Below are 16,953 nucleotides of genomic sequence, written 5' to 3' on the forward strand. Positions count from 1 at the left end.
GTAGGTATAGTGTCAGACAAAGTGAGAAAAAAACAGAGAAAATATCAAATTGACCACGGACTTTTCTTCAGTAATACTCAATGCCAAAAAAACAGAATCAATATTTACAAAGACCTGAAGAAAAAGAGTGAGAAAAGTTTTCCTTGGATTGTTGAATATTTTCTGTTCTCTTTTTCAAAAATATTAACTATGCATATGTTGGGTCTCCTTTGTCATCATTTTTCTATCATCATTTGTATATTTTTGTTTTTTATATTTCATCTTGTTGGGTGCATGTTTTGTCTAGCATGTTCCCAATTGCTTATTCCATGGCACTTATTTTTGTTGTTTCTAGTGGCGTCAGCTGTTTGCTGAAGAACAGCATAAAGAGGACATGGTGTATGAGACAGAGAATGAATAGAGTAGTCCCTAACTTCCATTATGCTTTGGTGTTTGGTTAATCCTATCACTAAATATGTTATTTTCTTTTCTTTGGAGTCCCATCGTCTCTTCATTTTCAGCATTCAAGTCATCAGGGATCTCAAGAGAGACCCTAACCTATAGGCTCTTTGTTATGGAAAGGGTTGCTCTTCCACCCCACTGACCTCTTCATCCCATTTCACCTCCACCAATCTCCCTCTGTAGGAGGCTGTGTTGTACACATGGACAATAAAATTTTTGGTCAATAAGGATTCCCTGTCAATTCTATGTACCTTGTCATTTTTGGTGTCAAACTGGGCCTTTTTGGGGACAATACCTGCTTCTTTCAAGTCCCACTCAGGGCCACCAATTTCACTGTTCTTACAAAAGTTTATTACATAGGACATCCTTACAGAAATCTCTGTCCTGCTCAGCATCCAAGGAAACACATGCCAATCTTCAGGATCTTCTTTCCCCCACATCCAGACCACAGTACTCAAAAAAAAAAAAAAAAAAAAAACCTTCATAATTTGTGTTTGGAAGCTGGCACCATTTCCTTGCTTCATTAGAGATAAACTGTTCTTTTTGTTGCTGTTCGTTTTTCAAAGTTTTGAGAGAAGGAACTTTTGTTACTCCTCCATTATGCCATATGCCATTTAAAACAACAGAACTTTTTGTTCTTGGAATGTGACCAAAAATTTAAAGACCTGGACTAGTCAAAACTATAATAATGAAGGGAGGTCTTGCCTTAGTGGATACCAACACATTACAAAGGTACAATAACTTTAAAAGTATGAATCAGCACAGGAAAAGACTGAAAGATTAACTGACTAATATATTCTAAAATAAATATTTAAAACGAAATATAAGACTAGGTGATAATATAGATATCCATATATTTTCTCCCAACATGAAGTTACTTCTAAGCATGACAAAAGTAGAGAGTTAAAAAATTAAGAGACTCCTAGAGTAGACTACTTAAAAATTTTTAATGGCAGTATATCCAAAACATAAACAAAAATAAAATGTAAATGACAAAATGGGAAAATTATTTGCAACATAAGATAAAAAATTAATACTCTTTGTATATAAGGAGTACTTACAAATTAATAAGATTCTCATGGAGAAATGGGCATACATATGAAGACGAAAATTTATTTTTCTATTTCTTTTTTTTTTTTTTGAGACAGAGTCTTGCTCTGTCACCCAGGCTGGAGTGCAATAGCACAATCAGAGCTCACTGCAGCCTCAACCTCCCAAATTCAAGTGATCCTCTTGCTTCAGCCTTTCAAGTAGCTGGTACCACAGGCACACACACCACCACGCCCAGATAATTTATCTTTATCTGTGGTAGGGATGGGGGTCTCCCTATACTGTGCAGACTGGCCTTGAACTCCTGGGGTCAAGCAATCCTTCCACCTCGGCCTCCTAAAGTGCTGGGACTACAGGTGTGGCCATTGTGCCCAGTCCTGCTATTCCATTTCTAATGCCTTAAGGAGACAATATACAAAAAAGCAGTAATACAAATGGCCCCAAGTATTTTTAATAACCTCTAACTAATAAAATTTCCTTAATCTTATAGTGCCAACTATTACAAGGTAAGCATAGACATTAATGGAATTTTCTAAAAGACAATTTGTAGTATATATTAAAGGTCTTAAAATTTCACAAACTTCTTGACCCAAAAATTATATGTCTTAACAAATACTTATTTGAATACATTTCGACGCTCAGTGTGAAGAACTAGTTAATAAAGCATGACACATCCAAATGATGTAACAGCAGGAATACATTTAATATTACTATGGGAAAATATTTAATGATATGTAAAAAATATTCCTTATAATGTTAAATTTTTTAAATAGTTATCAAAATAGAGTATAGCCACTGTTTAAAATATACATATTTGTTAATATTCTAAGAAGAATATCAGAAATCTATACAACAAAATCCTAACAATTCGTAGAATTAAAGGTGATGCTTATTTTCATCATTGTCCCTTCCTGTGTTTTCTATATTTTTATAATGAATATGTGCTGTTTTTAAATTAAAAAATCACAAAGGTAATTTCAAAAGAGTAAAGAGAATTTAAAGCCCCTTAAAACTGTAAATATTATTTTATTAGTAAAATAGTTACCCTTTGTTTTTAAATTATTTTCAAAATAAAATGTCGTTTTATTTGTAAATGAAGGCTTGGAGAATAAAAGCATTTCTGAGTATTTGACCACAATAATTTATAGCATACGTTGGCCGGAGCTGTTCAGTGCTGACAAATTCCAGAAAGTAATTGCATGAAATACTTGGAGAGGAAACTGCTTTATGCTTCCATGCTATTTATGGAAATTAGCATCTTTGTAAAAATAAACTGAAAGCAATCACAATCATAAACCCTGAAATGTGGTTTCCATAAGATGTTAGTTTTGGTGCTTTAAGATCCATTAGTAATGCAATGGAGGAACACTGCCTACATTTTTTCTGTTATGAAACAATTACATGTAATTGGTTTTTTCCTCTTCTATCTTCAATCTCTCCCTTTCTCCTGGCTGCTTTCTTTTTACGGTATGAATATACTGAATACACTCTGCTAAGGAAGACCTCTCTAATGACCCTGTTTCTCTCTCAAAGAGTAGTATATACTTCGTTTATTCAGTGCCTCACCTTCCCCCAACGGTGAGACTCCATGTAGTCCCCCAAACTACTCCTTCAAATGTAACCAATTATTTCCCAAGATCAGGGTGAATTTCCACCTTCATCTGTCCCTAACATTTGCTTGGAACCTGAAGGAATTTTGATTCCTCCCTCTCTCTCTCAATCCCACTTACCAAGGTATATATAACGCTATTTGAAGAAAACCTCAAAAATTTACATTTGAGAGACTGCATCATCATGAGACCTGGGTCTCCACGTGATAACCCCCAGGCAGGAGCCTCTGGAGAGATGGAGGCTGCCTGGGAGAGCATGTGGAGGGAGAGAGGGGAGGGCAAAGGCAGAGCTCTGGAATTGCAAAGCATTTTTTAAAAGCTAGAGAGGAGCCAAAGAAAGAGAGTAAGATGGAAAGGTCAGAGGTAGAAGGCGAAAAAGGAGTGCAGGGATCGCAGGCAACACACAAGGAGAGAGCTCCCATTCATTCTCCCACAGGATTCTCACTGGATCTAGCCAATGACTCTGTCTTGCAGATTTTCAGGCTTTGGGGCAACGTTGTAATGAAATTCAGTCTGCATCCAGGATGACCCAATATCTTCCTGCTCAGACTCCATCACCAGTGTCAACACAGACTGGAGCATTGATCCAAAATTACTCGGGGGACAAGGTCATGGGAAGTACATTTATGACATTAAACCTGGAGTGCTGGAAAAGCTCTATGCAGAACTGAAACAGGGAGAAAGGAGGAAGGCCACAATGTGTATCAAGTGTGTAGCAAAGCACAATGCAATAAGAAAGGATTACTCTAAAGAAATACTCAAACAAGTGAGCAAAGATGTGAGCATAAGACGTTCATTTCAGGTGTCTGATGGTAAACACCAGTGAACAAACCATCCAGGAAGCAACCCAAATGTTCAATAAAGAAATAATGGGTTTAAATAACACATAATGCCACTTATGCCATTATGGCATATCCATAAGTACAGTGGAACACAGCCATTAGAAATGAAAATGAAGAAAATGAGAAACACTCATAGACACTGGGGGCGGCTGCAAGAAGAGAATGTCCGTCCACTCCGCAGATGGACATCTGCTTAGACCGTGGGCCTGCTGATCTCTCCCTAGGTCTATCAGAGCAAGGAAAGGAGAACTGAAGGGAGTTGGCAGGACAGAGAGAGGCGGCAGCATTGAAGCATTCCATCTTCCCACTGTCTGGCACAGTAAGATGCAGTATTTCCTATGGGTCAGCTAGACTACACCAAAGGGAGCTAGGTTTGAGCTCTCCAGCCAACACTTCATCCAATAAGGCTGCCTGCTAGGTGAGAAGACCCCGGTAGCAATTGGCAAGCTGAAGATGGACTGCCTGCTGCAGGAAGTGTCCTGTGGAGGCCTCCAAAGAACTCACATCTGCTACCCAGAGGGCAGAGGGTTGAGAGAGAGCTGGAGTGGCAGTGACAACTACCAGAGAGAGGCATTCAGTTAAGTAAAGAGCTGATTGCCCTTGTTCTCTTCCCCTCTCCTTGTTTCCTACCCTTGGAAAGCTGGATCCAGAAGAAATAAAAGGAAGAAGCATCTCAGAACCAGTCCCCACCACCCCCTTACCATTCCATGGTAGGGGGAAAAGAGCCCTGTGCAACTTTGGGTACCTGAAGCCATGTGTCAAGCCCAGACTACAGGAAAGGGAGACGAGATTTAAATCAAGTTGAGAATCAAAACTTTAAATGAACTGAACTTTTAATAATCAAAATTGAATCTTCCTAAGATTCCATTAAGGGATGGGAAAAGGCAATTTCACAAGGCATGACTGGACCAGTGATTGGCTCCATATTTATACCTTACTGAAATGAGACTTCTCAATAAATCTGTGTCTTTCAGAGGCCCCAACTCTCCCAGATCACCCAACATGGAGCAACACTCAGACACAAGGTTATGACTTCTCGAGGGGCCAAACCCAGCCAAATCTAAGCTGATCTAAAAGGAATTATGTGCCATGTCAGAGTCAGGGCTACCTTGAGTTGATTTACCCACAGAAGAAGTTCCCTGAACCCTGACCCAGGACTGTCTTCCTTAGGATTCCATCCTCACTGCCCGTGATTGACATGATTAAGGGTGATAGCAATAGCAGGGTCAGTTGGGGGAATTGGGATGGTGAAATTGCTATGGAGTGTGAGATTGTTGTAGAAGGTGAATAAGAGGCCTGGGCTAAGCCACCAACACTCAAATGGCACTTTTTTTGTCCTCATGTCAATTCTGTGACTTTGTCAGCCTCTCTCAGCACCTATGATTGCACCTGGGTTACTGGAGGTGGAGAAGGGATGCCTGTGTTGGCGGCAGCAAGCAGGGCAAGATTCAAAGGCCACCCTTGACATCCTGTATTAGTTTCCTCTTGATGCTGTAACAAATTACCACAATTTTAGGTCTTAAAACAACACAAGTTTATTCTTTTACAGTTCTAAAGGTCAGAAATCTGAAATGCGTTTTTACAAGACTAAAATCAAGGTGTCACTATAGCCAGCTACATCTGAAGACTTGAGCAGAAAATCCATTCCTTATCTCTTCCAACTTCTAGAGGTTGCTGGCATGCATTAGCTCCTGGCAACATTCTCCCAGCCTCTGGCTTCCATGGTAGTATCTTCTACTTCCTCTGCCCCTTACCCTCCTGTGGCTCTCTTATAAGGACTGTTGTGATTGCGTAATACAGGATAGTCTCCCCAATTCAATATTCTTAATCACATCTGCCAAGTCCTTTTTGCCACATAAGGGAACATTTATGAGTTCTAGGGATTAGGACATGGACATGTCTGGGGGGCATTAGGCAACCTGCCACACATCCCAAGGACATCCACACTCTCAGCCTGGCAGCTCCACCAAACATTATGATGAAGGCAACAGGAGTTCAAAGGACATCTACCCGAGGCCACCTGGCCTTCCATTCCCACCCTACCTCAAAGCCCTCTGCAAGATCCGCCTTCTACACTAGCCTCCAGCCTCAGGATCAGAAAAAAAAAAAAACCAGTTAAATAATTCTGTCTTATACTTATGCACCAACAAGACCCAGGGGACAGGATCAGAGCCAACTCAGATATTGCTTATTTTACAAGTTGTGTTTTGAAATTTTCAAAATCCTCCCTCCAGAGGAGGTCACCACAGACTTGTAAGACCTTCCAGGACTTTATCCAAATGTCTCCTGTCTTTCAAAACTGCGACCTCGAGGGATCTGTTCCAGTAGATATCTATGAACTTGGCAGTGGAGACGGTCAAAGATCGAGTCATTCTTCTGAAAAGGCTATTCCATCCAGAGTCACAGGAAATGGGAGAGGACAGAATTTGCCAGAGAATCTAAACAGTACAGCACCTCCCCAGGGGAAAACATGGTGGAAGGCCATTCAGATATACATGAAGCCATCTTGACATGGTTGTTTAAAGAGATAATCGCAAGCCACATGACCAATGTTAAAACAGTTTCTAAAGGCACTTGGCCAGAGAGCTAGGAAGCCGTCCTATGACAATTAAATTAGTGAACAGATAAGGTTGTTTATTCTTCTCCTGGGCAAGAGAAAAAAAAAAGGGAGGGGGCAAGTTGTAATTCAGGGCACAGTCAACACAGGACTCATCTTCAAGGTGTTCAGGATAAGGTTTGGAAAGCTCTCAAATACTCCAGGCTGGATAAAGTTTGAAAAGCTTTCAAATACTCCAGGCTGGAAGAGAGAGTAGGAACAGCAGCTGCTGTCTTCTCTGGGAAAATCAGGTCGGTAAGGAGAAGCCTGGAGCAACAGGAAGCTTCCAGGGCCTGTGAGACAGGAAGAAGGGAGGCCGCTCCAGCTGCCTGGATGAGGGGAACAGTGATCTCCTCCAGGAATGGTCAAGAACGAGTTACAAAAACAAGGAACTGCCAGCCTCATACCTTGCTCTACAATCTATCACACTTATTTGTGGGCAGTGAATATAAGAGTTTACATTTTTGCTGATTCAATAAAGAAAATATATTTGTGGCCGGGCGCAGTGGCTCACATCTGTAATCCCAGCACTTTGGGAGGCTGAGGTGGGCGGATCACTTGAGGTCAGGAGTTTGAGACCAGCCTGACCAACATGGCAAAACCTCATCTCTACTAATAATACAAAAATTAGCTGGATATGGTAGTGGGCGCCTGTAGTCCCAGCTACTCAGAGGCTGAGGCATGAGAATTGCTTGAACCCAGGAGGCAGAGGTTGCAGTGAGCCGAGATCATGCTACTGCATTCTAGCCTGATCAACAGCGTGAAACCATGTCTCAAAAAAATAAAAGAAAAAAAAAGAAAAGAAACTCTATTTGTCATTAATTAGTTGGCGCATCCTTTGCTCCTCACAGCTCAGCCTCATGCATCTAGTAGTTTTCTAACAACCACCTGGTGGCAGCACATGCTAAGCAAGCGTAGATGCTAGGGACCACCTTAAGCCCCACCTAAACACCAAAATCACAAGATACTTCAGAGGGGCGGCTTTAAGTCAAACTCAGGCTGACTCTACGAAAAAAACAGAGCGTCCAACCCATGGACAGGGACCCAGGGCTGACCAATCACCCTTCATTAGAACCTTCTCTCAGGGTCTGTGGTGAGACAGACCTGGCCACGCCCACCCGCACTCCCGGAAGATCAGGCCCTCCACAGCTGATACCTCTTGAGTGCCCCCTACAGGCTCTACACCAGAAAATACAGGCACTGCGCTTGCTTCAAGCTTCTAATGCTGACAAGCAGCAGCAACAGTAGAATGCTGACATTTATTGTACACTTACTACGTGCCAGACACTGTTTGGTTTGATTTTCCAGTTTTTTCCACTTCACAATGGATTAACTCTTCCAAACAATTCTGAGGTCTATACTAATATTACACTAGTTCATTATACCGCTTCATTACTGTTGCGTGACAACAGCAATGAAGCGGTAGAGCTGGGATCCGAACAGTGGGTGGCGTGAATGATGAAGATCGCTGGTCTGAAATCTCCTTTTATGACCTTCTATGCACACTGTCTTGATACATGGAAACAGCACTGCCACAGGCACAAAGATATGGAAAAATCCAAAAGAGGTCAGTGAGTGATTCAAGCTGGGCAAACACTGCCCTTGGCCAAAGGTCAACAGACTGCCTCAAAGCATATTTAAATTTTATAAGGTGAAAGAAGGCAAAATGAAACACTGTGCCTTGAAGCCTCAGCCCCATTTGACCAGGAACAAATCTCTGAAGCTCTCAAAGCCTGTTTCAGATCTGCTGATGAGACAGAAACGTAAGTCTCCACCTTTTTACCTCAACAGTCATCTCGCTGGCCAGGGAACCCTAACATCATCCTGAAAAGACTTAATTTTTGTTCTAACAAAAGATCTCTATTAATATGATTATAGGATAGCATTAATAAAATGGGATAATGGGGAGAAGATGTACCTTGCTGACCAGTTCTTTGTGCATCACAGAATTCACAGGGCATTGGAGTCGAAAGAGGCCTTAGAGGCACTAAGTCCAAGAAAGTGAAACAAGAGGCAGAGAAGTTTGATTAATTTATCCCAGGGTATGTATCTTCATTCATGGATGCATGTTTATTTAACAGACATTTAAACCCTTAATGACAAGTCCCTTCCTAGACCCTGAGGATACACAGGCCACCAAGCCATGTATTTGAGAAGTTATGTCTGCAGGGAGGGATTGCCTTGTTCTAATTCATAAGACACTGTATGGAGCTAGCAGCAGCCCTTGGGACACAATACTAAGATGTGTCCTACCTTTAGATCTGGGGCTGCAAACTGCTTGGCTGAATCCAGGGTGCAAACACATTTATGTGCCTTTCAATGCTTTAAAAACTGGGAAATTTTGTGAGAAATCTAGGTGATCCAGCTGGCTTGAAAAATAAGATCTGGCAATCCTGGGCTTGTTCTCCACTTAGCAATGATCAGATGGAATTGAGTAGAGGCTGCTCTTAATAGATGGAGCATGTGTTCTGCACTTTGCCACTGTCCCCATTACTCCCTATGTCTCTTAGGCAATGCTAGCCTCGCTCCTTTGTTTGAGAGTGTCCTATAGGCAAATAAGGATGCAATTCATGAGCCGGGTCCTCTCAAGTTGGTTGGAAAAGACAGCAGAAGTCTAAAGAGAGGACTGTGGGATAAAACAGTGGGATATGTGATGATAGATTTAAACTCAGAATATTTATTTAGCAGCTTAGCTAGGGCCAGAACCTGGCTCTGCCCATTAATTGTTTCCTGGTCTCCAGCAATCCAGCCTCTACTGGGCACATGCAGACAGCCATTCTAGTCTGAAATGACAGGGTCCATCACAGCCCCAGGTCATCACTGGTGTACGGTATCCACAGTGCTATTAAGGCCCTACTCAGGATTCAGAGAGGACCCAAGGGATCTAGATAATCCTTACAGCTAAGCCAACCAGAAATACCATTGGTTGGAGACAGGAAAGAAAGTTTAGTTCTCTGGTGTAGGATTAACACTAATCATGCCACATCTCAGGTGGTCTACAATAATCCTTCTGAGTAAACAGAGGGACGTCCACCATTTCCCTTCCCCTCTCTATGACCTTACCTCCTGCAGGGTAGAGTTCATGAAGACCATCCCTATCAGCAGCCACCAGGGGCTCGTCCAGGAAGCCATGGGGTCTGGTCTCCTCTGGGTCTCAGTTGTAGCCTACAAAAGAGGAAAGAGTTCATTACCAACCAGCTCTGGTCCCCATGGCAGTAACCATGACTTAAGAGACCCATTAGACAGAAGGACCCTGAAGCCCAGATACTGTTTTGGAAAGGTTTGTGTTGGCCCAGGTTGGGGCTGCCTACTGCAGGGTGCAGGATAACTGGGCTCCCTTTAGAAGGTCCACATCAAAGTCAGGCGAGGGCTGTACCTGTCTCCAGTGGGCAACTCATACCTCCAGCTCTTCAGAAGCTGAGATAATCCTGCCCCAACCACCTCCCAGCCCATCTGTCAGCAGCAGGGTGTGGCTATTGGCATTTGACTCAGGAAGCCAGCACAGAGCCAAGGTTTAGGCCAGCTTCTGCTGCTTGTGGCAAAAATGAGACTAAAACAACAAAGCCGCCCAGAGAGGGAAAGGACCTGCCTAAGGTCACACAGCAAGATAGTGACATTTTAGGAATGAAACGCAGACTCTGATAGTTCAAGGCTTTCCTCGCTAGATGACACGTGCGCCCTCAAGGTCCCGCACCCACAACCACAGAGACGCCTGACAGCTAAGTTCAGGGAGGTTTGGAGGACATAGCCCCCAAGCAAGCCTAACACAATCTCCTAAAAGTAGGTTAGGGCGAGCCAGCAGAGGTCAGCTGAAATCAGGAGGGAAGCAGGGACTCTTTCCCTTACTTTTCCTGTCAATTTACAGGGAAATCAGTATGAGTCGAGACTGGAAAAGCCGAGGTCACACTCGACTCGCTTCGCCTCGCGGGCGCCTTGGCGGAGCTGGTGTCCGGGGGCGGGTCGGTGGCTTCTCTCCATCTGGAGAAAGCATTAAGGGCCTGGCCTAATGCGATCCGCAAATGTGCTGCTGTTTCCGACCTGAGGCGGCGACTCCCGGCTGAAGGGAGGCGGCCAGCGCGAGGCCCTGGGACTTTGCGCCCCCCTCGCCCGCTCGCACCAGCCTTCCTAGCGCACACTCCTCCGACTACCCGTTGCCTCAAAGTCGCTCCTCCAGCGCCTCCGCAGCGTCCTGGTCACCCCCACGCCCACTTTCCACGATTGCGCATCGCCTCAACCCCCGGCGTTCTGGGCGCTCGCGGACCTTCGGATGCGCGAGGTTTCTGCTTACTAACTCCCAATCCTGAAAAATTCCAACCCTGTGGAGCTCCCCCATAATCAAGAACGACCCTCAGCCCGCGAAGTGCCCCCGAAAGACTCTCCCTGAACCTTCCCGGACGCCATGGAGCCCGCCCGACCCGAGGTGCCCAGCCGTGAGGAGCATCCCAGTCCTGAGGCCCCCTGGGGCCCGCGTGGCACGCCCTGACTCTGCTTGGGGTCCCCCAACTTGCTTAGAGAGGCCACTGCTCCAAGTCTTACTCCCCCTGGGGAGTGCCTTCCCCCGACCGCTGCGGGGCCGCCCTGCGCCGAGCTCGGTACACCCACCTTGCGCCGCAGAAGTATCTGGAACGTGTAGCCCCGGGGCCGCTAGGGCTCGGCGCGCGCTGGGGAGAAGCTGGCAGATGCCGCCAGTCAACACCTCGTGCGGAATCCGGTACCAGGACCTTCCCCGACGCCGGCCTCCAGCCCGCGGCGCCGCAGTCGCCGCAGCCGCCGCGAAGTTAAATGGGGCTGGGACCGGGGCTGCCCCGCCTCTCCCGCCCCCTCTGGGCGCGCAGAGCGCGGCGCTGGACCTGGCCCAGAGGCGAAGGGCGCGCGCCACCACCTGCACCGCCCGGCAAGTGCACGGCGCGCCCAGGCGCCCGTCCGCCTGCGCGCCGGCACCGCGCCCTCGGCCTGAGCCGGAGGCGCCGGGGGCGCGAAGAGACCCAATGTGGGGCCGGGCCCGGGCCGCTCGGAGCGCGCGGGGCCGCGGCGACGGCGAGACTCGGCTGGAACGCTCCTCCGCCCGCTTCCTGGAAGCCACTCCTCGCCCTGGGCCGGCCGCCAGGCGTTGTGCCAAGAGCCGGGATTGCCGAGGCCGCCACCGCCGCCGCCGGCAGGCGCGCAGGGGAAAGGCGGCCGCTGCGCCTTGAGCCAGCCTGGCCGCCCCGCCTCAGCCGGAGCCAGAGTAGGGATGCAGTCGCTCCCCTCAAAGCCCACCCCCGGCCCCACCTCCTATAGCCTCCACCCACCCCGCCCAGACCCGGGCGCCAGCTCTGCAAAGTCAGGCCCAGCAGCCACACGGAGGTTTGCCCGGAACCGCTGGCTCGTGCCTAAGAGCCTTAGGCACTCCTGGCCAGGCAGGACCAAAGTCGGAGATCAGTGGCCCTCTCCTGGCCTGCGCCTCCTCCGCACAGCACAGACCCCACACAAGGGACCATGGACTGTGGAGCGCTCACCGCCTAGGGGCCTGGGACCTTTGGCAGTCAGGGACCACGAGGATCTTCAGGAGCAGCTCTTAACTGAGTACCTGGCGCCCCCTTGTCTGAGCCAGGCTTGGGGAACTGAGAGCTCCGCAGGTGCCAGGATCATGCAGTGTCCAGGCCCGGGATTTGGGGTTGGGAGGAGAGTGTCGCGGACCAGAGACTGGGGTGAGTTGCCTGTGTACTTCTGAAGGTGAAGAGAAGTAAGAGGAAATAGTTGTCCCTGTCCTTGTTCTAGTCTCAGCAGGATAAGCCAAGGGCCAGGAGATTCACCTTAAAGCCTGCATTATGCCCGCACCTAAGTCCTACCACAGTCATCATTTCCTTGGGTGTCTGTCGAGTACCAAGCTCTTTGTGTCTATCTGATCTTCACAGCGGCAGTAGTTCGAGCATTGTCGCATTTCACCTAGGATAAATCTGAGGCTGGGAGGATAACTTGCCCACCATGAGTGGAGAAGCCAGGACTGGAACCCCTATCCGCCTCTCTCTAGAGCCTGGACTGTTCACCCCTAAAGTTGCTCTCCTGCCTTCTCTGTGGTTGCTGCCTTCCAGTTACTGTTAGAGCTTTGCCAAGAGCAGTTGGCCTTGCCTGCTTTCTTCACCCATTCTTACCTTACTCACTCTGGTGACTTCCTCTGACCAAGAAGAGGATCTTCAAGGCTGTCTCTCCACTCTATGTAAAATGACTGAACTTGTGGCAAGTGAGCAGAGGACAGGTCAGTGTGGAGACAGTAGAGGGAAGAGTAGCCAGTGAAGGGTAGGGAGGGCTAGGCTAAACTAGAACTAACTCATCTATGGACAATCGATCCTCTTTATTCACTGTAGTTGTGGTCTATAAAGTCACAGAACAATGAATTTGTGAATATGGAGCCATTGTTCCTAGGGGAAATACAGAGTTGGGTTCCTGCAAGCTCACAACATTTTTGTCAATCAATCAACACATTACCTTATTTTATGCATGTTTCTGTTTAAAGACGCCTTACTTAACATCTATTGTTGATTCCTGAACACTGAGCTCACAGCCTACAGTGCTGTAACTCATGCCTGAATGAAGCTTATCTAACTTACATATTTTCTCTGCAACGCACATCCCAGCCTTCTTCCACTTAGGAACGCTAGACTTCACCTCAGCACTGTGCCTGGGGGGTGCTTTAAGCAGCAAAATCCTCAACAAAAAAGACAAAAAATGTGAAAACATGGCAATGAAGAGAACTTCTGGCCACCCATTCACAGTATGAAAGCTGAAACAAGAAGACAGAGGGTTGATTAGTTGGACCTTAGCTTCCAACAGGTGCCTCAAGAGATTCAAAATGTTAAGCACTGGTTCAATGACTTTGAAAGTGCTTCAGCTATTGATTATGAGGTGTTAAAATAAAAACTTTAGACAAATTTAACAGAGGTTAATTGAGCAAAGAACAGTTTGAAAATTGGGCAGCCCCCCTCACATAGCCCCAAAAAAATAGGTTCAGAGCAACTCTGGGGCTTCCACATGATCAGATAATATTTATGGACAGAAAACAGAAGTGAGGTACAGAAACAGCTGGATTGATTATAGCTCGGCATTTGCCTTATTTAAACATGGTTTGAACAGTTGACCTCCTGTGATTGGCCAAAACTCTGTGACTGCTTCAAGAGTAGGTTACAGTCTGTTTACACATCATTAGGTTACAGTTCACTATGTATAGAGAGACCTTTAGGCCGAACTTAGAATATGTAAGAAGGCAGCTTTAGGCTAAACTTAATATAACGGAGATGACAAATTTTAGCAAGTAACTGAATTCACAGTAGGGAATCTGCAAATAATGAGAACTGATTTTTCGGGCTTCTCATATCAGAGTATCAGTAAAGGAATAGCCACATTAACATTTCAAAACACTTAGGATGCAGCAGGCACTGTTCCAGATACTTTGCTTGTACCGAGTCATCCCGTCATCTCAACAGCCTATGGGGTAGATATTATTTTTATTCCCATTTTGCAAATGAGGAAACTGAAGTGGAAAGGTTTAAACACCACATGTTCTTAGCAACTAGACGATACCACTCTTTACATCCTTCATATTCTAAAACCAACCCTGCCATATGGAGTCAAATGCAAAAAAGTCATATGAATATGCAAGATGAAATGGAGAATTCAAAGAAATATTATGCTTGTGCAGTGGCGGCTGCATTAAGCAGAGCTCCCGGTGTCTGCAACTCAAGAAGGCACCGAGAATGCCTCTGGAGTTGGGGGACTTTGTTGGGAACATTTGAGATGCACTGCTCTGCTTTAAGGTATGAATGGCTCAGCAGGACTTCCTGTCTCATTTCCCTTGGGCAATCTGATTCCTGAGCCAGCCTCCAAGGAGTGCCCCACACCAAGTACTCAGACCAGGACTGAGCTTTTCTCTCCCACAGGTTCCATCTAGCAGGAGGCCAGCCCCCTCAAAGAGCAGGTGTTCCAGGAGTGAAAAGCAGTAGAGAAAACATCACCAATACCTTTATAGAACTTTTGCCTTCCAGGTAACCCTAGCAGGTCAAGCAATCCTATGTGGGACAACAAAGAGCTGCAGAGGAGAGCCTCCACTGGGGGTGCTGGCTGAACCTGACAGATGTTGTGCACAGAATCATGGCCTCACCACCCCTCAGTCACTCACCCACACTTCCCTTCCATCCTTACCTCCTCAGCTGAGGCTTGGCCCAAATGTTTAAACAAGACATTGCCAAAGGCATGGTGTGTTGAGAGATTGGGAAGTGTGAAAAACAGAAATGAATAAACCCCAAAGGAGCTAATCTGGCTGATTTGGCTGTTGAGTGTGGCCACCTACCCAATCACTATCTGGGGAGGTTCAGGCCCCTCCCTGACTACCTCCTGGGCTCCCTTCCTGTGAGAATACCCTCCACTTGGGGACAATGGCAATGCATTTAGACTCTGAAGGGTCAAGGAAACTGAGTTCCATTTCCTCCCTAAGATCCATCTTCTTGGCTTCCTGGTTTTCACTACCTGTCTCAGGACCTGCTTCTTCCTAGATGAATTTCAGAGATTCCTACCCGCACTCCCAGCCTTGCCTGTTGACCCCAACCCAACAAACACACAGTACAACATTCACATGAGAGATACACATTGAAGACTAAGAAAGGAACTATTGATGATGGTGGCGTTGGGGTGTGTGTAAGTTTTATCCTTAGAGACAAGGAATATCAATTTGGGCATCAGCCTTAATTTGTTATTGATACAGAAATGCTCTTTCTGGTTAGAGTTGTGAAGTGGGCTTGGGAAGCACACTCAAGAAGGCTATGTTGGCCGGGCGCGGTGGCTCAAGCCTGTAATCCCAGCACTTTGGGAGGCCGAGACGGGCGGATCACGAGGTCAGGAGATCGAGACCATCCTGGCTAACACGGTGAAACCCCGTCTCTACTAAAAATACAAAAACTTAGCCGGGCGTGGCGGCGGGCGCCTGTAGTCCCAGCTACTCGGGAGGCTGAGGCAGGAGAATGGCGTGAACCCGGGAGGCGGAGCTTGCAGTGAGCTGAGATCCGGCCACTGCACTCCAGCCTGGGTGACAGAGCGAGACTCCGTCTCAAAAAAAAAAAAAAAACAAAAAAAAAAAAAAAAGAAGGCTATGTTGGAGGCTTAGAGAAAAAGACTACTTGGAGGCAAGTACTCCAGTAGAAGGTACCATTGACTGCAGCAGGCAACAAAGATTCACTCTCAGCTAAGGCCACCAAGAGATAAAACATCTGAGGCCAAGTGCAGTGGCTCATGCCTGTAATCCCGACACTTTGGGAGGCCAAGGTGGGCGGATCACTTGAGGTCAGGAGTTTGAACCCAGCCCGGCCAACATGATGAAACCCCATCTCTACTAAAAAATACAAAAATTAGCCAGACATGGTGGCATGCACATGTAGTTCTAGCTACTTGGGAGGCTGAAGCAGGAGAATCACTTGAACTGGGAGGCGGAGGTTGCAGTGAGCTGAGATCACACCACTGCACTCCAGCCTGGGCAACAGAACGAGACTCTATCTCAAAAAAAAAAAAAAAAAAAAAAGAACACATCTGGATGTTAGGTGAACATGGTGCCTTAGGGGCACAAAATTAGCTAGCGAGTGTTCTTCAGGAAAAACCTATAAAGGAGTGAGGGAAGCAGGATAGGTAAGGTGCAAGACTAGAGCAAGCTGTGACTGAGGTCAAGTCTAACCTTCATGTGATCCTCGGGGATCCTGGAACAGAAACCACACCATAGATTTGCCCTGACTTGAAGCACCAGGACCAACTGCTGACCCAGGTGCCAGTAAGTCACTGCCTCCACTGGAGCTGGGTGGTGGTATACGGTGGTATAACCTCCAAGGTGGCTCCCAGTGGCCAAGGACAATGCTCCAGGAAGGTATCAGCCTTTAGCTGCTGCACCAAATATGTGCTGGGGAGAGGCGTGCCTGCTGGTAGAGAAATCGGACAGGGCATCCTCCCCAGTTGCATCTACCATGCCTGGTTTTCAGGATATATCCCTAGTCCCACACAGGAAATATGCTCAGCTAGCACTGATGGTTTTCTGACTAGAGTGGGTCCTTCTTTTGAATAGAAATTTGCTGTATAAAATTTGTTCAAGTCTTCATACTGTTGCTCATAAGCAAGAACAGCCATTGGGAGGGAAGTGTAGTGACAGGAAGTGTTTCTGCTGAGTGAGGGGCTCTGTGTGCTTTGGCAGAGCCTCACTTTTGGTCTTTCCCCTCAGACTTCATTTAGATCCCAGGTCTTCAGGAGCCTTAGAGGTGCCAGGTCTGTGATTTCAAGTCAGGAGCTTAGGAATTAGTACTGCTGCAGCACTGGAGGTCTGAGCCTATCAAAATCTCTGTCAGGAGGGTGAAGGTGGTGTTGGACAGTCTCTTTCTAGAAAGTCCCCAGTCTTTAGGGTGGG

At 46.5% G+C, this 16,953-nt stretch overlaps 1 protein-coding gene across 1 annotated transcript in view; it reads right to left on the reverse strand.

Moving 5' to 3' along the window:
- ADAMTSL3 (ADAMTS like 3) overlaps window positions 1-11,323 on the reverse strand; it is a 418,321-nt gene extending 406,998 nt beyond the window's left edge. The window contains exons 1-2 of the mRNA XM_025392622.1: window positions 11,142-11,323; window positions 9,603-9,704 (exon numbers count right to left, since the gene is read on the reverse strand). Coding sequence (XP_025248407.1) covers window positions 9,603-9,671 — 69 coding nt within the window. The 5' untranslated portion in view covers window positions 9,672-9,704; window positions 11,142-11,323. The remainder of the gene's footprint in view (window positions 1-9,602; window positions 9,705-11,141) is intronic.
- Between the last annotated feature and the right edge of the window lie 5,630 nt (window positions 11,324-16,953).

Source organism: Theropithecus gelada, chromosome 7b (genome assembly GCF_003255815.1).
Source record: "Theropithecus gelada isolate Dixy chromosome 7b, Tgel_1.0, whole genome shotgun sequence".
Classification (NCBI taxonomy): Eukaryota; Metazoa; Chordata; class Mammalia; order Primates; family Cercopithecidae; genus Theropithecus; species Theropithecus gelada.